Source organism: Rhipicephalus sanguineus, chromosome 7 (assembly GCF_013339695.2).
Source record: "Rhipicephalus sanguineus isolate Rsan-2018 chromosome 7, BIME_Rsan_1.4, whole genome shotgun sequence".
NCBI lineage: Eukaryota > Metazoa > Arthropoda > Arachnida > Ixodida > Ixodidae > Rhipicephalus > Rhipicephalus sanguineus.
Window position 1 is genome coordinate 142,877,524 of NC_051182.1, and position 16,310 is coordinate 142,893,833.

Genomic DNA, 16,310 nt, shown 5'->3' on the forward strand with positions numbered 1-16,310 from the left:
TTTTTTCAGGGTTACTAGTGACAACGGGTGAGCACAAGTATTTGGGTCCATTATTTGAGCAGGTATTCAGTTTACATATTAGTAAATTCAGTTCTCTGCAAGCCTGACTGGACTGACATGAGCGCAGTGTCGATAGAATAATTCGTCATGACGACAGCCTGCCTGTTTGCCGGCAAAATACGTTTAAAGAAAGGCTTGAATGCGTGTTGGTTCGGCGACACAGTTTGTTCATCTTTTACTTCTGCCATGTAGTTCAAATGATGGAAATGCATGCAGCTAGTTTGAAACTTTGTGGTCCTTTACTTCTATAGTACTGTCACTGAAATACATGTGATAGACTAACTAGCGCTTTGAGAAATTGTTTGACAGGAAATGTCGCTGGAGTCAACGTTTCGACAAGTGGTCTTTTCTTCATCAAGGCACTGCTGCTGCCCTGACGAAGACAAGTCAACTTGTCGAAACGTTGTCTCCAGCGGCATTCCCTTTTCAACGATTTCTCATCGCTTCAAGCCTCCACCTTACCCTGAACTTCTGTCTTGTTTTGTACTAAGTTCTGTAAGAAAAAAACACACCATCTCCGCTAAAGGGGACCATGAGGCGATGCGAAGCACCGTTTAGGCATGTCGAGCCCGCGTTTCAGAGGGGAAGTGGAGAGGGGAGGAGAGAGGGGAGGGGAAGGGCAGAGGAGAAAGTGGGAGGGGGAAGTGGGAAGTGAGAGAGGGAGAAAGTGGGAGAGGTGTGTGGAGAGGGTCCGCGCATGCGCAGTAGGGGTGGTCACGCCGCACACCACCACCGGATTGAACTCCGCCATAAGATGCTTCGCATCTAAAATATGTTCGCCGTCATAACAGGCGTGATTGAGTCAAGTACGACGGCCTGGCCGCCAAACTTTTACAATGTGTGCTGGTGCGCGTGGCACCTTACGGACGCGTATAGGGGTATTTAATTTTCGCATTGGTTCCGATATTCTGGGTTCAATGTGTGCATATTTCAGTTGTAAATTAGAGTTGCTTTTGCAGATTGACGCTTTCACACTAGTGCATATTCTGTTTTTTTAGTACGAAACATGTCATTAACAAAAAAGATTTGACTTTTACTTTTTTTGATCGAGTTTTCTCTTATTGGGAAATCGGTCAGCTTTAGTTTGTCCACTTCACAGCACACGAACAAAATTAAAAAGATGGTTAATTAAATTTACCGAATGGCCGCGTCGCCCGAGCGGCCAGCAGACCTGCATGCCAGATATCATGAACACATTCCGCTTGCATGCGAAGTGGGGAAGGAGGGCTTCCGCGGCAACGCTCCTCCTCTCGGTTTCACGCCCTTTCCCTCTATTAGCTGACCTCGCCAGTGACGTCATGAAAGAAATGTTTTGTTTGTGAATTATTTCTATTAGATACCCGGCAGCAGGGCTTGAAGTCTCCCTTCATTGGAGGGGGGCCCTCAGAGGGCGGCGACCTCTATACATACATACACACATACATACAGCCCCTCTTCAAGAAATGGAAGAGGGGGCCGCCGCCCCCCCCCCCCAAGCCCCCCCTCCTGACTTTAAGCCCTGCCCGGCAGCCGCCAGTCGTGGAAGCGGCGCTGGCGCAGCGTATCAGCATGCGAGAGCGCGTCCCATGGGAGGTATAGGCAGTTTCTGCCCCCTGGCCTTTAAGCCCTGCCAGGCAGCCGCCAGTCGTGAAGCGGCGCTGGCGCAGCGTATCAGCATGCGAGAGCGCGTCCCAGGAGGTATAGGCAGTTTTCTGCCCCCTGGCTGAGTATTGGTGTCAAGGTAAAGTTTACTCGGCAAAGAACAAAGTAGGGCGTGTGTCCTGCTGTAAATAATATGCACGAAGACAGGCCTAGAGGTATCAATAATAAATGTTCCAAGCGGGCTGATCACCGGGTGGTTGAGTGCAAAAGAAATTTAGTTTATAAGATTCCGTTCAAATGTGGCCGGTGTTATATCAGTCAAACTGCAGCTGATGCTGAACGTTAGGTTAAAAGAGCACTTGGCCAATTTGAAGGGAAGGCCGGAAACACATTTAGCAATGCATTGTGCGCGCTTTTCTTCGGGTTCGTGTAGTCCTTTGTGTAACAAAACTGGTGCTTTGTATGCTCATCCCAATCAGACAACACGAGAGATTGTAGAAGCTTGTCATATCTCTAGACTTCAAGGCATGTGTGTCAGTCATCCATCCGTAGCGCTGAATGACAACGAAAGGGACTGGCTAAACAAGATCTGATAGTGCAATGTGTCTGTTAAAGGTTTTATTGTTCTTTATGTAAAGGAATACATTTTGCCGTTCTGCTCATGCGCAGTGATCATGAGGTGCCTGTAGCGGGTATATATTGTGGTTTCTTATTGAATAAAGGCCAGTTGATAGACTGCGAACGTTTCGTTTGCGTCGACGGATGCGTGTCTCTGCACTGTCGCCACGACAGCCGCGTTGAAATGTACCAGTTCGAGGGCCGCAGCGCAGCATATATACTTGAGCCTCGATGCTCCCTCGAGGAACTGCGTCGCGCGCTTCACCGGCGAGTCTTTGCGACGCACGACGTCCGAGACTGCGAACCAGTCGGCGCCCAACTCCACGCACCTGGGTCACGACTTATTTCAGTGAGCGCATAGTTGGTCAAGAAGTTTTGCGACGACAGCCTGTGGATCTGCGAGAGGACCGACCTGTAGTCCTCTGGGAATAAGGACACGCTGTAAACGGTCCGGCCGGACATCAACGTGTCGGCCAGCGCCGAGCATCCGTCTCGTCGAAACACGGGGCCTCGGATGAGCAGGCTGCGTATGCCATTTGTTGACGGACAGCGCTCGCATCGGCGCGCGCTCGGGCCGGTCGACCGGCGTTCCCGGTGTCGGCGCCCAAGAAGGACAACTCTAGACGCCCCAGTGCCGTCGTTCTCGAGATGTAGTGCGCAACCAGGGTGCTCACCTCGGTGTTCAACAGGCCCGCAGTCAGGCACAGCGACGACACGTTATTGGACGAGCGCAGCAGGGACGGGGTGGTGCGCGAGGGTCCAACTCGTCTGATACGGTCGAGTCGAAGGTGCGCCCCCCGCCCTCCTTGCACTCCGTGAAGCGTACGACGGGGTCACTGATGCATGGTTTTCCGGAAAAGAAGCGCTGCACGATGCTGGTTTTCTAGTGGCTCGACATATCTCTGCCACATGCTCGCTTCGAAACCGCTGCACGATGGCCTTCTTTATGGAGGCGTGTGACACGAGGGCCTTCAGCAACGCCCAGCTCTCCTCCCGGTGAACCACGACAGATCCAGGGTGATCTGGACCAGCGTGTTGTTTCAACGAGAACCATCAGCCAGTGTTGGATGCGACTAGAGAAGCATCCACAGTTCTCCATGCGGTTAGTGTCGGCTCCGTGCTCCGGCGCGGGTTCCTACCAAAAACACCCAATCATGTCGAAGCTGCGCAGCGTATTTGTTCCCGCAGAGTAGCCAGGCGATGTACTGCATGTTTTGGACGTCCATCCAGAAGTGGAACAGGTTCAGCACGGCGTGAGTGTTGTTGTTTATTATCGCCTCCACAATGAGAGGAACGTCGTCAAAAGCGTATACATGTGGGACTTGTGGGACGACCCCACGCTCAGTGTGTGCAGCGCAGCGTCTTGTTTCCCCGCTTGTAGTTGGCGAAAATGATGCCGCACGGGGACGTTTCCATCACGCTTGAGGTGAACGCATCCCATTCCGTGTTAAAGCCCAAAATAAGATAAATAAGATAATCAACATACCTGAATATTTTTAAAACCTTTCTTATCCAAATAGGAATTCACAAGTCTGTCAATGTAGCTATCAATGTAGTTTTCTCGGCAAAGAAGAAAGTAGGGGGCGTGTGTCCTGCTGTAAATAATCTGTACGAGGACAGGCCTAGAGGTACCAATAATAAATGTCCCAAGCTTGCCGATCACCGGGTGGTTGACTCGGTGCAAAAGAAATGCGATTCCGTTCAAATGTGGCCGGTGTTATGTCGGTCAAACTGGCCGATGCTTGAATGTCAGGTTAAAAGAGCACTTGGCCAATTTGAAGGGAAGGCCGGAAGCACATTTAGCAACGCGTTGTGCGCGTTGTTCTTCGGATTCGTGTAGTCCTTTGTGTAAACCAAACTGGTGTTTTGTATGCTCATCCTAATCAGACAACAAGAGATCGAGATTGTAGAAGCTGGCATATCTCGAGACTTCAAGGCATGTGTGTCAGTCATCCATCCGTAGCTCTGAATGAGAACGAAAATTACTTGCTAAACAAGATCTGATGGTGCAATGTGTCTGTTAAAGGTTTCATAGGTTTTTATGTAAAGGTGTACACTGTAAACGAAAATTAGCCGAGATGGGAGCTTTTCCAGCATATGAGCCCCTAAAACCCCCATGCCCCAATCTTTACTCCGTGGTAGCGGGGTGAAGTCGGCACATGTCGTCGTAAAACGCCCCTTGCTTAATGAGGAGTTTATGAACGACATGACCTTGTTAAACTCCCCACGGAGTTTTAGATCACGTGGTTAGAAACTCCGCATGGGAGGTTTAAAAAGTATTTTTGGTCGTGACGTGCGTGTCACGTGGTTAGAAACTCCCTATGGGAGTTTTAGAAACCATTTTGGTCGTGATGTGCGTGCGTGTGTGAATGTGCGTGTGTGTACGGGCATCTGTTTGCAGCGAGGATTTGCAACGGCCGGTTGGTTTGTGTAGACGTGTAGGACTATTTTCTCCACTGAACCGTTCTGGTCAGAGACAATTTCAACTCGCGCCAGCGTCTGACCGCGAACACATCGAGCTGGCTGTCCTGTGTTTATTCTCCCGTCAAGCGGCAATGCCCATGCACACGAGTGCAAGCCTCCGACACGCCACGGATACCTCGCTTCAACGTGCCGAGTTACGAAGAACTGCGAAGAATAATTTCATCGGTAACAAAAGTAAGCTATTGCGATCGTCAGCGGGTTGTTTCTGGAGTTTCACCGGCTAAAACTTCGAAGCAGTAAGAAGTAGGCTTCGCTACGTCGTCGGCATCAAGCCGGCCGGCGGCCGGTGTGAGAGCTGCGCCGGCGACGCGCTCGCCCCCGACCACCGGCAACGCTTGCTTCTCGGAGTGTCACCGAACCGATGTTTCACCGGCTGCAACTTCTAAGCGGTAAGAAGGCTTCGCTACGTCGTCGGTACCAAGCCGGCGGCGCGTAGTGAACTCGCACACCCACACCTGTCGCCATGGCGAGTTCTATATACGAGCTTGCACCGGCCACCGGTGAAGCAAAGAATATGTTTCACAGAAAATAAAAGCTGCTGGAATGAGTAAGTTTAAATTGTCTCTTTGTGCCATGCAACCACCGGTGTCAAACGTATAGCGAGAAGGCGAGCGCCGATACGAGATAGATTGAACCAACATGCGGCCGCCGCTGCACTGCGAGCAACAGGAACCGCGACTACGAGCCGTCTCGTTCGTTGTAAGTGCATCGCTCCGTATGCTTAACGCGGAGAGCGGACACCTGTTTTTTTTTTTATTGTGTGTGTAAAAATAACGGCGACGAAAACTGAAAGCATTTGTGATCGGAGCCCGTGTAACCGTGCCGTACGGAGAGGCCTTGAACAACGCGGTTAGCGATGCGCTTGAGCTTACGTGCATAGGCGTGCGCACGGGACTGGAGGTGGGGAGGGGGTGGTCGCAAATTCTGTACAACCAACAGGCCCAAATCGCCACAATTCTGGGGGGTAAATTTTTACCCATACCCCCATCGGGGCGTGCGCTAGAGGACAAGTCATTCTCCATCTCGGCTTTTTTTGCTATTCGATAATCATTAAGTGCCTGTTGATATATATTGGGTTTCTTATGAATAAAGATCAGGAGTCTGAACTTTTCGGGCTTCGTGTTGCGGCAGTTATCATTATGAGCTGGATCTTGCCATGACGGGTGTCGTCAAAGAGAGCCCTGCGCCAGCTGTCCCCTTGTGGAATGGGCTGGTTGTGCAACGACGGTATCCAATATGGGCGCATCCTGAATGAGAGCCCGTGTACTTATTACCTTTCGCAAATTCTGTACAACCAACAGGCCCAAATGCCACAATTCTGTCCCATACCTTTAGTCATTCGGAACATGGGGAGGGAGGAGGGCGCGGCAGTGAGTCTCTTAGTAATAATATTGAAAACAAGCATATACTTGTACTGCTTTTAAAGGGACACCGAAGCACTTAAAAAAAAAAAAACGACGATATCGTGTCACGTTAAGTAATTTCGTGTGGCAAACTCGAAAATCAAGTCGAAAATTTGCATAGACCAACGCAATAACTTTATTTTGCCGAAAAACGAGCAACAGGGAACTAGGGCGCCATACGAGTCCTCACCGCCGCTGTGGATTTGGTCGAAGCTCCGTGACATCGTTACGGTATCGTGAAGACATATGACGGCGCATGCTAGGCAGGCGATGCCGTGTTTTTTCGTTGTTGTTGTTGAAAATCTGCGTGTAGTTGCTGTTATGGCGAGCTCTGGCAGTCGTAACGAGTTCACTATACATCCGCACTACATGTGATGCTGGCAGCGCCGATGATGCGGCACCAGAAAGCGTGTCCCAACCATTAACATTCACCCGCGTTGGAAACATGGACTGGTGCGTGCAAGATGCGGGTGTTAGCGCTTAATTTCACTGCAGTAAACTAATAGAAATGATACGTTTCAGCATGTATATTAAATCCGATAAGGAACAGCCGCATTGGCGCTTTAGCCGCGTCTTGGCAAGGGTCCGCGCTGCGCGCTGCACATCGTGCGACAACATCAACTGTTCGTTGAATTTCACTCGCTCAAGTGCAGGCGTTTGTTGTAGCCTGCAGGTCTGTATCAGACTTCGTCAGAGAGGGCAAGAAGCATTGTGGATGAGTCCAGTTGTGCTATCGCGAGAGAAAAAAAACTAACGAAACAAAAGCCCTACGAGAGCCGCTCTTTTGGCCCAGCAGTGGGTGACATGTGCTCCGAACTGCGCTTCATCTTGCGCATGGATAGTTTGGCTCATGCATTGCAGTTCTGTTTACATGTCGTCGCTTTTTCGGAATTCTGGCCAGTACTACAATGAGGGTGTGTTAAAATGCAAAACGGTATATTAGCTGCGTCGTAAGTATGCGACTTTCGTGGAGAGTACCCGATTTCGAGATCTCATCGTAAGCCATATCAAAGTAGTTAACACGGAAGCACCTCACGTCCTGTGCGAGGGCCCCCTCAGGTACGGAAACACAGAAGGAATTACCGCGTCGCTGTTCAGTCGCACCGACTTGATCGTCAATCCCATCGCTGTCGCGGAAGTGCTTAGAGAACAGCACACTTGCTCTCACGTAGGTTTGAAGTATTTTCTTTTAACTCCAGTGACCCATTTTGCAGCCGTCTTATGATCCCGAGGAAAATTATGAAACTCGACCTCATCGCGACCGAAAGTGTTGTAGCAGCTACATGCCGCGCAGTACTGCGGCATCGCGAGTCCGCTTTCAACCCCCGACAAACACAACTATGAATGTCGTGACAGCAAAAATCTCTAATCGAAACGAGAGACGGTGCAGTGGCAAGAAATCCCCTGCGAACTGGCGCAACTGAGGCTTTCGCTAGGCTGCAGGTCGCAGCAGAAACAAGGAACAAACCGACGCAAACAGGCGCAAACGGCCTTGCCGATGACGTGACCTCTCCACGTTTCCCTCTCTCTGGCCGTCCTCCTCCCCCTGCGCTCCGCGCGCGCCGGGGGCGTTCCCTCGGCCAAAGTTTGCTAGTCGAACATCGCGAAAAAAAACCTTCGCGGGCATGTTGTATAAGAGATCGCAGATACCGAATTTGCAATAAATTGGCGAATTCAAAACCGTTTTCAGTGTATCTTTAAGTGTTTCTTGACACTTCGTAGCTGTGAAGAAGTTAAAGTGGACGAAAAGACAACTTGCCGCTGGCAGTTGCGGGCCTGCGACCTTCGGACCTGCGACTTTCGGATCCGAAGGTCGCAGGTTGACGAAGCGTTGCGTGAGATGTGAAGTTAAAACATTTATAACCAGTGTAAACGACACGAAGTACAGATGATAATTTAGAAATACATAAGCGTGACACATAAAATAACAGTACAAATGATGTGGCATACATACACCGGAAGAGGCATTTCCATGACAATGATGTTTAACAACAGTACATAGTGTTTCAAAGCAAACAGGCTAAATCATACAACAATAAATGATAGGACACCGTTAGTATAGCAACTAATGTGGGTTACACATTAGTAATTGACAAAACAGCTGTTACAGAATGCGACAGATGAGAAACGGGCGCTCTGAAGAGAACACGAGAAATTGAATATGAGACCAGGAATGATAATGCGATAGCAATTAACTTTATTGCAATTTGCGAGAAGGCTACCTGCGGATCATGGTGTCAAGAACAGCAAACCAGTCCGAATGGACTTTTTTTAAGGGCGCCTTCTGCGCATGCGCACCGGAAATAACTTCGACGGGCGCCAGCGACCGCCCGAAACATTTTCGGAGGCGCATGGACTCCGAAACCTGCCGGCGTGCAATCTCGGAGGCCATGGGTGCAAAAGAACGCACAAGTTCCCACGCTGTCGCGTCGACCGGAAAGCCACCGAACTTGCTTTCGGCTTACGCCACTAGGGGCGCTCTACTTATCGTGAAAAAGGTCGATTAGATACAGCTTCTAAGAATGATTTGTTATCGAAGTCAGGTTTGGTGTAAATGTTGGAACAATAACATTGGGCAGATATGTGGCGCGCACAGAGACGGGGAAGTGGTCAGTAAATGTCAATTTGCAAGGACTGCTATATGAGATGCAGAATAAAATATTAGACAATGCATGATCGATGACAACGCTGCAGCCGCCAAGAACTGAACATAATAATACATTCGTAACTGAAACCACGAAAAGAAGGTGAATAACGCAGAGTTCAGGGATGAGTCCATTAATTTATCTATATCACCCATAATTATAGTTTTAATCTGTAAAAGTAACCTCGCGATTATTTATTCGCGAGAAACACAAAAATCTCAACCTGTGGAAGAATGTGATCGGTAAGGGAAACCAAATATGGAATTTGGAACGTGCAGTACCGGCGGCGTGGCCTGCCGGTCGTGTGCACCTGCGTGTACACCTGGGTACAGGTGTACACCCATGGGTACGTTTGGCCACGAGCCTACATGCCAATTCGGTCTCAACAGCTTGTCAATCAAGGAGTTGTGCGGTTTGCAGCCACATTGAACCTGTTTCTAGTCATGCTTGCTCTTCAAAAAAAGGCGCGTTTTTTTTTGTTTTCAGGATGGGCTTCGCGGACACCTGTTTCAGAACCATTGCACTACTCCGCGCGCGCTGCCGACGCGAAACCCCCAACACCGATGACCGCGCTCTTCAACTGCCGCTGCCGAAACAGCCCAATTCTTTCGCGGCGTACTTACTCCAGAGGTGCACCCCCCCCCCCCCCCCTACGTGCCTTTTTACCACAGCTGCGCAAAAAAACCCGTAGGCACAATCTCTCAAAGCCAGTTGCCGGAAGATTCTGTCGCGACACCACGGCGCCCTTCATTCGGCGAAGCGGCGCGCGAGCGAGAATTCCAGACGTTTGTGACACACCGTCCCCCGCATGCTAGAACTGGCAGTACGCAGCGATTGTGTACTTTTCACTTTAATGACAGTGATAGATGTCCTGACATTATCGTGGGAGTGCCTGTCGAATGCGATCCAGCCCATTAAAGCTTCCTGGTCGTCGCCATAATCCGCTCTGGGCTGTTGTTAATATGCGTGATCCCCCGAAAGATGCACTGCCGAGGCTGTGACGTCAGCGTTTGTCTTTCTCTCCGTTGAAAAGGTGTGCCTGGGGGGACGCGCGCGTCCTGTTTTGTCCCTCTTTTCTCCTGCGGCGGGCTCGGCAAATAAACGCCTTTGTGTAGCCGTTCACTGAAAGCAGGGCCACTCGATTTGCCATTGGAATGTGGAACGCATTCGGAGAGCAGTTGAGAGGGTGACGAGTGAGGATAAAAAATGTACCATGTGATCAGAACATTCGAAGACCCGCTATTCTCTGCGGGACAGCGGCAGAATACGCGTGGAATATGTCGTTCGCATGTCCGCCATTACCCACGTTTGCACTTAGGTACTACGTTTGTGCAACGACGTATCCAGTAAGCATAGCTGCGTGCACTTCGTAGCCGTCATCGTCGCTGCTCGTACATAAGCGGCGCCAATATGGCCAACATCAGTGGTTTCAAACTAAACGTAATTACTACAATTGCCGCCGCGCTCGCCGGCTGAAGCAAAATTAAAACAAACACGGAGAATGTGACTTTTTAAAAGTCACGCGACTCTCTTCGTACACCGCCTACTCCGCTTTTCAGGCGAGAACACTTCAAACTGCTCCAGGCCATTTGTCGGCAAACTCACTCAACGAGTCGACAACCACGGAAAGCTGATGGCAGGTAGTGAAGGTAGCGTCCTGTGTGTATTAGTGATATTAAAAAAAAAAAAAAAAAAACCGTGGACAGCTTACACTATAGTGGTTGAAGGCTGGACTAACGGCGAACCTTGTGGCCGACCTAGCTTATTAGCAAGGCCTTAATTAGTACGGCTTTAATTGGCGTGGTCGAAATGAGCACGGTCTTAATTAGCATGGTCCTTTCCCTCTCTGTTCCTGTCTCTTTCCTTCTCTCCCTTTATCTGTTCTGCGCTTCTCTTTCGCTTCCTTCAGAAGGCACACGCATTGAAGAAACGCGACACATTACACATCCGGAGGGCTCTCCAGGCGACGTTGCGAATACAAAGACGATGAGTATAAACAGTGTACTGCGCCTCTAATACCAAACATTTTTGAACAAAACGTGTGGTTCACAAGTTAACAAGGATAGTAATATAAGAGTAATAATAATAATAACCACGCCCAAGAAACACTCTTTCGACTAGGAGCAAAAAAAGAAAAAAAAATATAATTTACGCGAACCCGAATATGCGCAAGAAAGTGTAGTACTTATTACGAAAAAGAAAAGGTGAAGTTATTGCTACCTACATTAAAGGTTCCCCGCAACACTTCTTCAGCATGGTCAGAAAACGCTGCCGATCGGTAGTCGAGGCCCCTGAGAACATGTGAGCCAAACATTATAGCGCAGCACGCAGCCTGGAATTTACAATTAATTCAGAATTAAGACAGAGAAGGCTTGGAAATACGAAAGTGTCCTTGTCCAGCGAATGTCGCTAGAGCCGACGTTTCGACAATGGACTTATTGTCGAAACGTTGCTCCATTCGCAGCCTCCACGAAGACATGTCCGATTGTCCAACGTTCACTGCAGTCAAGTGTCCGCTCGTCCACTTAGCTCCGGTGACATTCACTGTCCATGGATATTTTAATCTCTTGCAACACAGAAGTGTCTTGTGTACCTACCGTAAAATGCCGAGCAAGCGGCCCCCTCCCGTTTTCCGGAGACCTGAAATAAGCGCCAGTGACCGAGCAAGCCCCCCCCCCCTCCTCCCCTGCGGCCAATTTTTTTTTTGTTTTTTCAAGACGAGCATCGCTTGTGTAAAAAGAACCACAAGGATGAGTACACTGAATGCGTATCTAATGTTGCTTATGAAATTCCGTTGTCATGTGGCGGTCGTATATTGGTCAAATCGGTCGCTGCTTCAATGGTTTCACAGTGACGAGGGGGAATAAAAACAGTAAATAAATAAAGCATTTAATTAGAAACGTGGATGGGCATTTTTTATTTTTAGCGGCTCTCCCGCCGCCATCTTGAATTTCGGCCCGGGACCGAGCAAGCGCCCCCCCCTCCAAATCAGGTAGGATTATCCTTCATCGAAGGGGGAGGGGGGGTCGCTTGCTCGGCATTTTACGCCATGCCGTTCTGGGTTGGAACGGCGCTTACTAAGCTTACCAGCTTTTGTGCAGTAAATACAGCCTAAGAATCTAATCGAATACACAGGGAAGTAGTAAACGCTTGCATTTACTACCTAAGTGCTAACCTTGTTATTAAAGGGACGTGAAAGAGCAAAAAAAATCGTTTTTTTCGCATATTAGTAAATTACTATTTCGCAATACGAAAAACCCCACGCTTGTTGGCGAAGACGCTTGGTAAGCGAGAGAACGCGCAAAAACAAAATGCAGCTGGCGACGCCACCTTGAAGTTTGCGCACCCGTCGCCGTGACGTCGTAGATTTTGGAATCGTATATGCTAGGGCCTGCGTAGTTCCTAATGGGTGAAAATCAAGTACATTGCCTTCTTAGGGAGCCAGGAACTTAACATACCAAGTTTCAGGAAATTTCGTTGAGCCAATGTGGACAAACTACGAAGAAAAATACTTTGAAATCCGTGACGTCACCATGGGAGGTTTCGGCGGGACGTTTAAAAGTGAAGCCTTTGACACTTATTTTCTCATCTATTAATAAGCCTATGGCGGTGAAATTAACGACCCCAGAGTTCTCAGAGTATGATTTATCAGCCTAAACTAATGTATGTTTCACTTTAGTCTCCCTTTAAGAGCGGAGGGTTAACTGTGAAACGGTAAATGGACATTCTATTCAGACAAAGTACGGTGCAATGTCACGTGTGATACTTTTTTATTTTACATGAAAAGCGATCATCTGACAGCTCCAAAAGAAAGTTAAGAGAAAACACAAGTTTTTTTATAAGAATATCCCTTGGCTTGGAAGGCATTGACAAACCTGGATTACAAGGTGACACCAGAGAAACTGATTCAGCGAAACAAATACAGAGGAGCAACAAAACCACATTATACAATTTCTAAGAAATACCAGTACGTCATGATCTAACAAAAGTGTAGAATGAGACAAAGCAGAAGCGTAAATGATATAAAAAAGAAGGGGAGCGAAACGCGCCAGCCAAAATTCAGGGACGAAACAGCTATATACAAGAAGTAAAATACCATGAAGTTAATTGTCATCAGATTTGGAAGAGAAATACTCGGGTGGATCATTTCAATGGAAGCCAAGAAAAGCAATGCAGGTGTACTAAGAAGTTACGAGTTTCCGAACATTAGAAAGGTGGACACGTGGGTCGGCATGCGTAAAACGAAAAGCGGGGTTTAATTTTGCTATATGAAAAACAGAACAGATAGCACACTCGTGGAATCTCGCACTACTCGGAAATCGCGCTTCTCCTTAGTGCGCGTAACAATCAGCCGAGAACTCGTGTAAAAAGAAGTAACCTTCTTTTGTGCGAAAATCTTGCGTCACAATACGTTTAAAATAAAAGTGATAAAAAAAAGAACAGCTGCGCTAACTTGAAACCCGTTAATGAGTGTTAGTCGTCGTTATTGCACATAAAGTGAAAAACATTGAAATTGATTTGAAAGCGGTCAGACGCCTGACAGCTCGATAACATAACGCCATTTGTAATCATTCGTGGACAATCCAAACTTACTTAGCTTAGCTCGCTGACCACGCTATGCTTACGACGTGCAACGGAAAATGGTTGCGCACACAACATAGTCGGACTCTACTTTAGACTATTTATTTAGCCGCGTAGGCAATCGGCTGCCGCGCTTCGGTCAACTGGGCGGCGCCTCTGCAGAAGACACGGACGAGCGCAAACTCTCAGCTGAAAGTTCGCGCTCGTCCGTGTCTGCATCCTTTCGTTCGCGCGCAACCATTTTTTTTTTTTCTCTTGCAAGTACGAACCATCTTGCCCAGTAAAAATTTTCATTGATGCTACACGACGTTTGGATAGTCCACAAATGCGAAAACAAAAACATGGCATATCACAAGCTCCAGCAAGAGTAAACAGAAAGTGTTATATACACACGAGGCCAACTTCAGTATTTGTGTCGAACGAAAACAGGAATGTGTTTGAGACCGCACGAGCCTCGGCCGGGCAGTGGGAACTAAAGGCGCACGGGCTCCTCATCCAGGATGTCGCTCAACTTCAGAAACTGCCTCAAGTGTAGCCAGCAGTCCCGATTGAGGTCCACAAGCTGCGTCTGACAGTCGTCGCGTTCGTAGCAAGCTACACTCTCTTTGACGACACCCGCCATGCGCATGAAGTCATCCATTTCGGAGAAGCTCTTGAGCCTTCTCTGGATCTGTAGCACGGCCTCGTTTGTGTCGACGGATGCGGATCTCTCGACTGCCGCCACGAGCGTGGAGTTGAAGGCACCAGTTCCAGTGCCGCGGCGCAGTACTTGTGGCTCGAAGTTCCCTCGACGAATTGCGTCGCGCGCTTCACCAGGGAGTCGTTGCGACGCACGACGTTCGAGATGGCGAACCAGTCGCCGCCCAACTCATCACAGCTGGTCAGGCGCATATCAGTGAGCGCATAGTTCGCCGAGAAGTCGCGCGACAACAGCTGCTGGACCAGCGAGAGGGCCGACCTGAAGTCTTCCGGGCAGAAGGACAAGGTGGAAACCGTCCGGCCGGACGTCAACGTATCCGCCAGCACCCCAGTCTCCGTCTCGTCAAAACACGGTCCTTTTATGAACAAGCTGCGGATGCTCTTGTTGACGGATAGCGCTCGAAACAGCGCACGCTCGGGCCGGTCGACAGCGTTCCCGGTGTCGGTGCCCGAGAAGAACAACCATAGACGCCTCAGCACCTTCGTGCTCGAGATGCACTTCGCCATCAGGGTGCTCACTTCGCTGTTCAGCAGGCCCACCGTCAGGCAAAGCGACGACACGTGACTGCTCGAGAGCAGAAGGCACAGGGTGGTGCGCAGCGGGTTCAAGTCGTCGTACACGGTCGAGTCGAGGCAGACGAAGGACAGCTCCTTGCACTTCGAGATAGTTACGACCGGATCATGCGTGACATGGCTTTCGCGAAAGGTGAGGCGTTGTAGGATGCCGGATCCCCTGATGGCTCGGCACACCTCTTCCGCGTCCTCGCATCGAATTCGCGTCACGATGACCTTCTTTATGGAGGCGTGTAACGCGAGCGCCTTTAGCAAGGCCCAGCACTCCTCCCGGTTGAACCACGACAGATCCAGGGTGATCTGGTCCAGTGTGTTGTTTCCACGGAGAGCCGCCAGCCAGGGATCGATGCGGGGAGTGACGCTGCCGTAGTTCTCCGTGCTGTTCATGCCGGCTCCGTGCTCCGGCGCGGATTCGTACCACAAACAACCAATGGTGTTGAAACTTGTCAGCACCTTGCACCCGCGGAGTAGCCGGGCGATGTAATCCATGCTTCGGGCGTCCACCCAGAAGTTGAGCAGGTTCAGCACGGAGAGAGCGTTGCTATTTATTATTGCCTTCACAAGGTGAGGAATTTCCTCAAAGCGTACCCGTGGCACGACACCACGCTCAGGGTGTGTAGCGTTTTGTTTTTGCGCATGTACTTGGCGAAAAGGATGCCGCACGGGGACGAGGGAGGACCCACCATACAGGAGCAGAGTGACAGCGTCTTGATCGTCGCGTTCTGGTGGAGCTGCAGGAGCACAAGTGCCGCTTCTTGGCTTTGGTTAGGCACGTGGTCCATTAAGAGCGTCGTCAGAGACCCGGTGCTCGCTAAGAACTCCGAAAGGCCCTCGAGGACGGTCCGGTCTAAGACCACCCGCGTGACGTCGAGCTCTTGCAGGTGGTGTAGATGCGGCAGGATCGCGGCGAAGCTGTAGGACGTCTGCGGTATCAGCTGCGGAAGGCACAACGTGAGCTTTCGGAGGTTCGGGCTTGCGCACAAGGAGTCGCACACGAGTTGAATGTAGCCCGCGAACACGTAGCCGTTCAATTCCACCGAGACCACGCAGCGGTGAAGTGTTAAAAGGTGGTGCAGGAGCGTTTGGGCCTCGTGCACAGTTTCCAGCGTGACGTACGGGACGTAGGCGTGCTTCCCAGAAGGAGTGCGCACATCGGCGAGAGACAGTTGGCCCGGAGTAAGCTCCCTCAGCTCGAGTCCCACCTGCCAGAAGAACTCGTTCCACAGGGGAAGGTCTGCGAAGATGTGGCACAGCCGACCGTCGCTGCTCGTGCACGGGGTCCGGTAGTTTATGCTAGACCCGGAGAAATAGCTCCTTGCCGAGTCCATGTTTGCCAAGAGTGGCATAGATCTTCTTTGTGGACCGCTACCGTCGTGCTCGGACATGGCTGGTGATGGACGCACTCGGCTCACTCGCGCGGACGTTTGCAGTGCGATAAGCTCACCGATGGCTTCTCCGGTTGGCTTCCGTAGCGAACTGCCGCGCTGATCAGAATCGTTCTGCGCCTTCACCTTTGTCCACTGCCGGTGATTCTAACCAAGTTGCCTTTGGGTATATTTCGCCCAATTCGGACGTTTCTTTCAACCTTTGTCACTAGCGCACCAATGACGGTACTTGACAGTGCGACAAAAATTTGAGATGACTGGAACGGGTATACATGGACGGG

General features: G+C 50.0%; 1 protein-coding gene across 1 annotated transcript in view; it reads right to left on the reverse strand.

The window, feature by feature from the left end:
• Window positions 1-7,271, reverse strand: part of LOC119400111 (neuronal-specific septin-3) — a 121,777-nt gene extending 114,506 nt beyond the window's left edge. Inside the window, exons 1-2 of the mRNA XM_037667056.2 lie at window positions 7,183-7,271; window positions 2,589-2,782 (exon numbers count right to left, since the gene is read on the reverse strand). Coding sequence (XP_037522984.2) covers window positions 2,589-2,782; window positions 7,183-7,271 — 283 coding nt within the window. The remainder of the gene's footprint in view (window positions 1-2,588; window positions 2,783-7,182) is intronic.
• Between the last annotated feature and the right edge of the window lie 9,039 nt (window positions 7,272-16,310).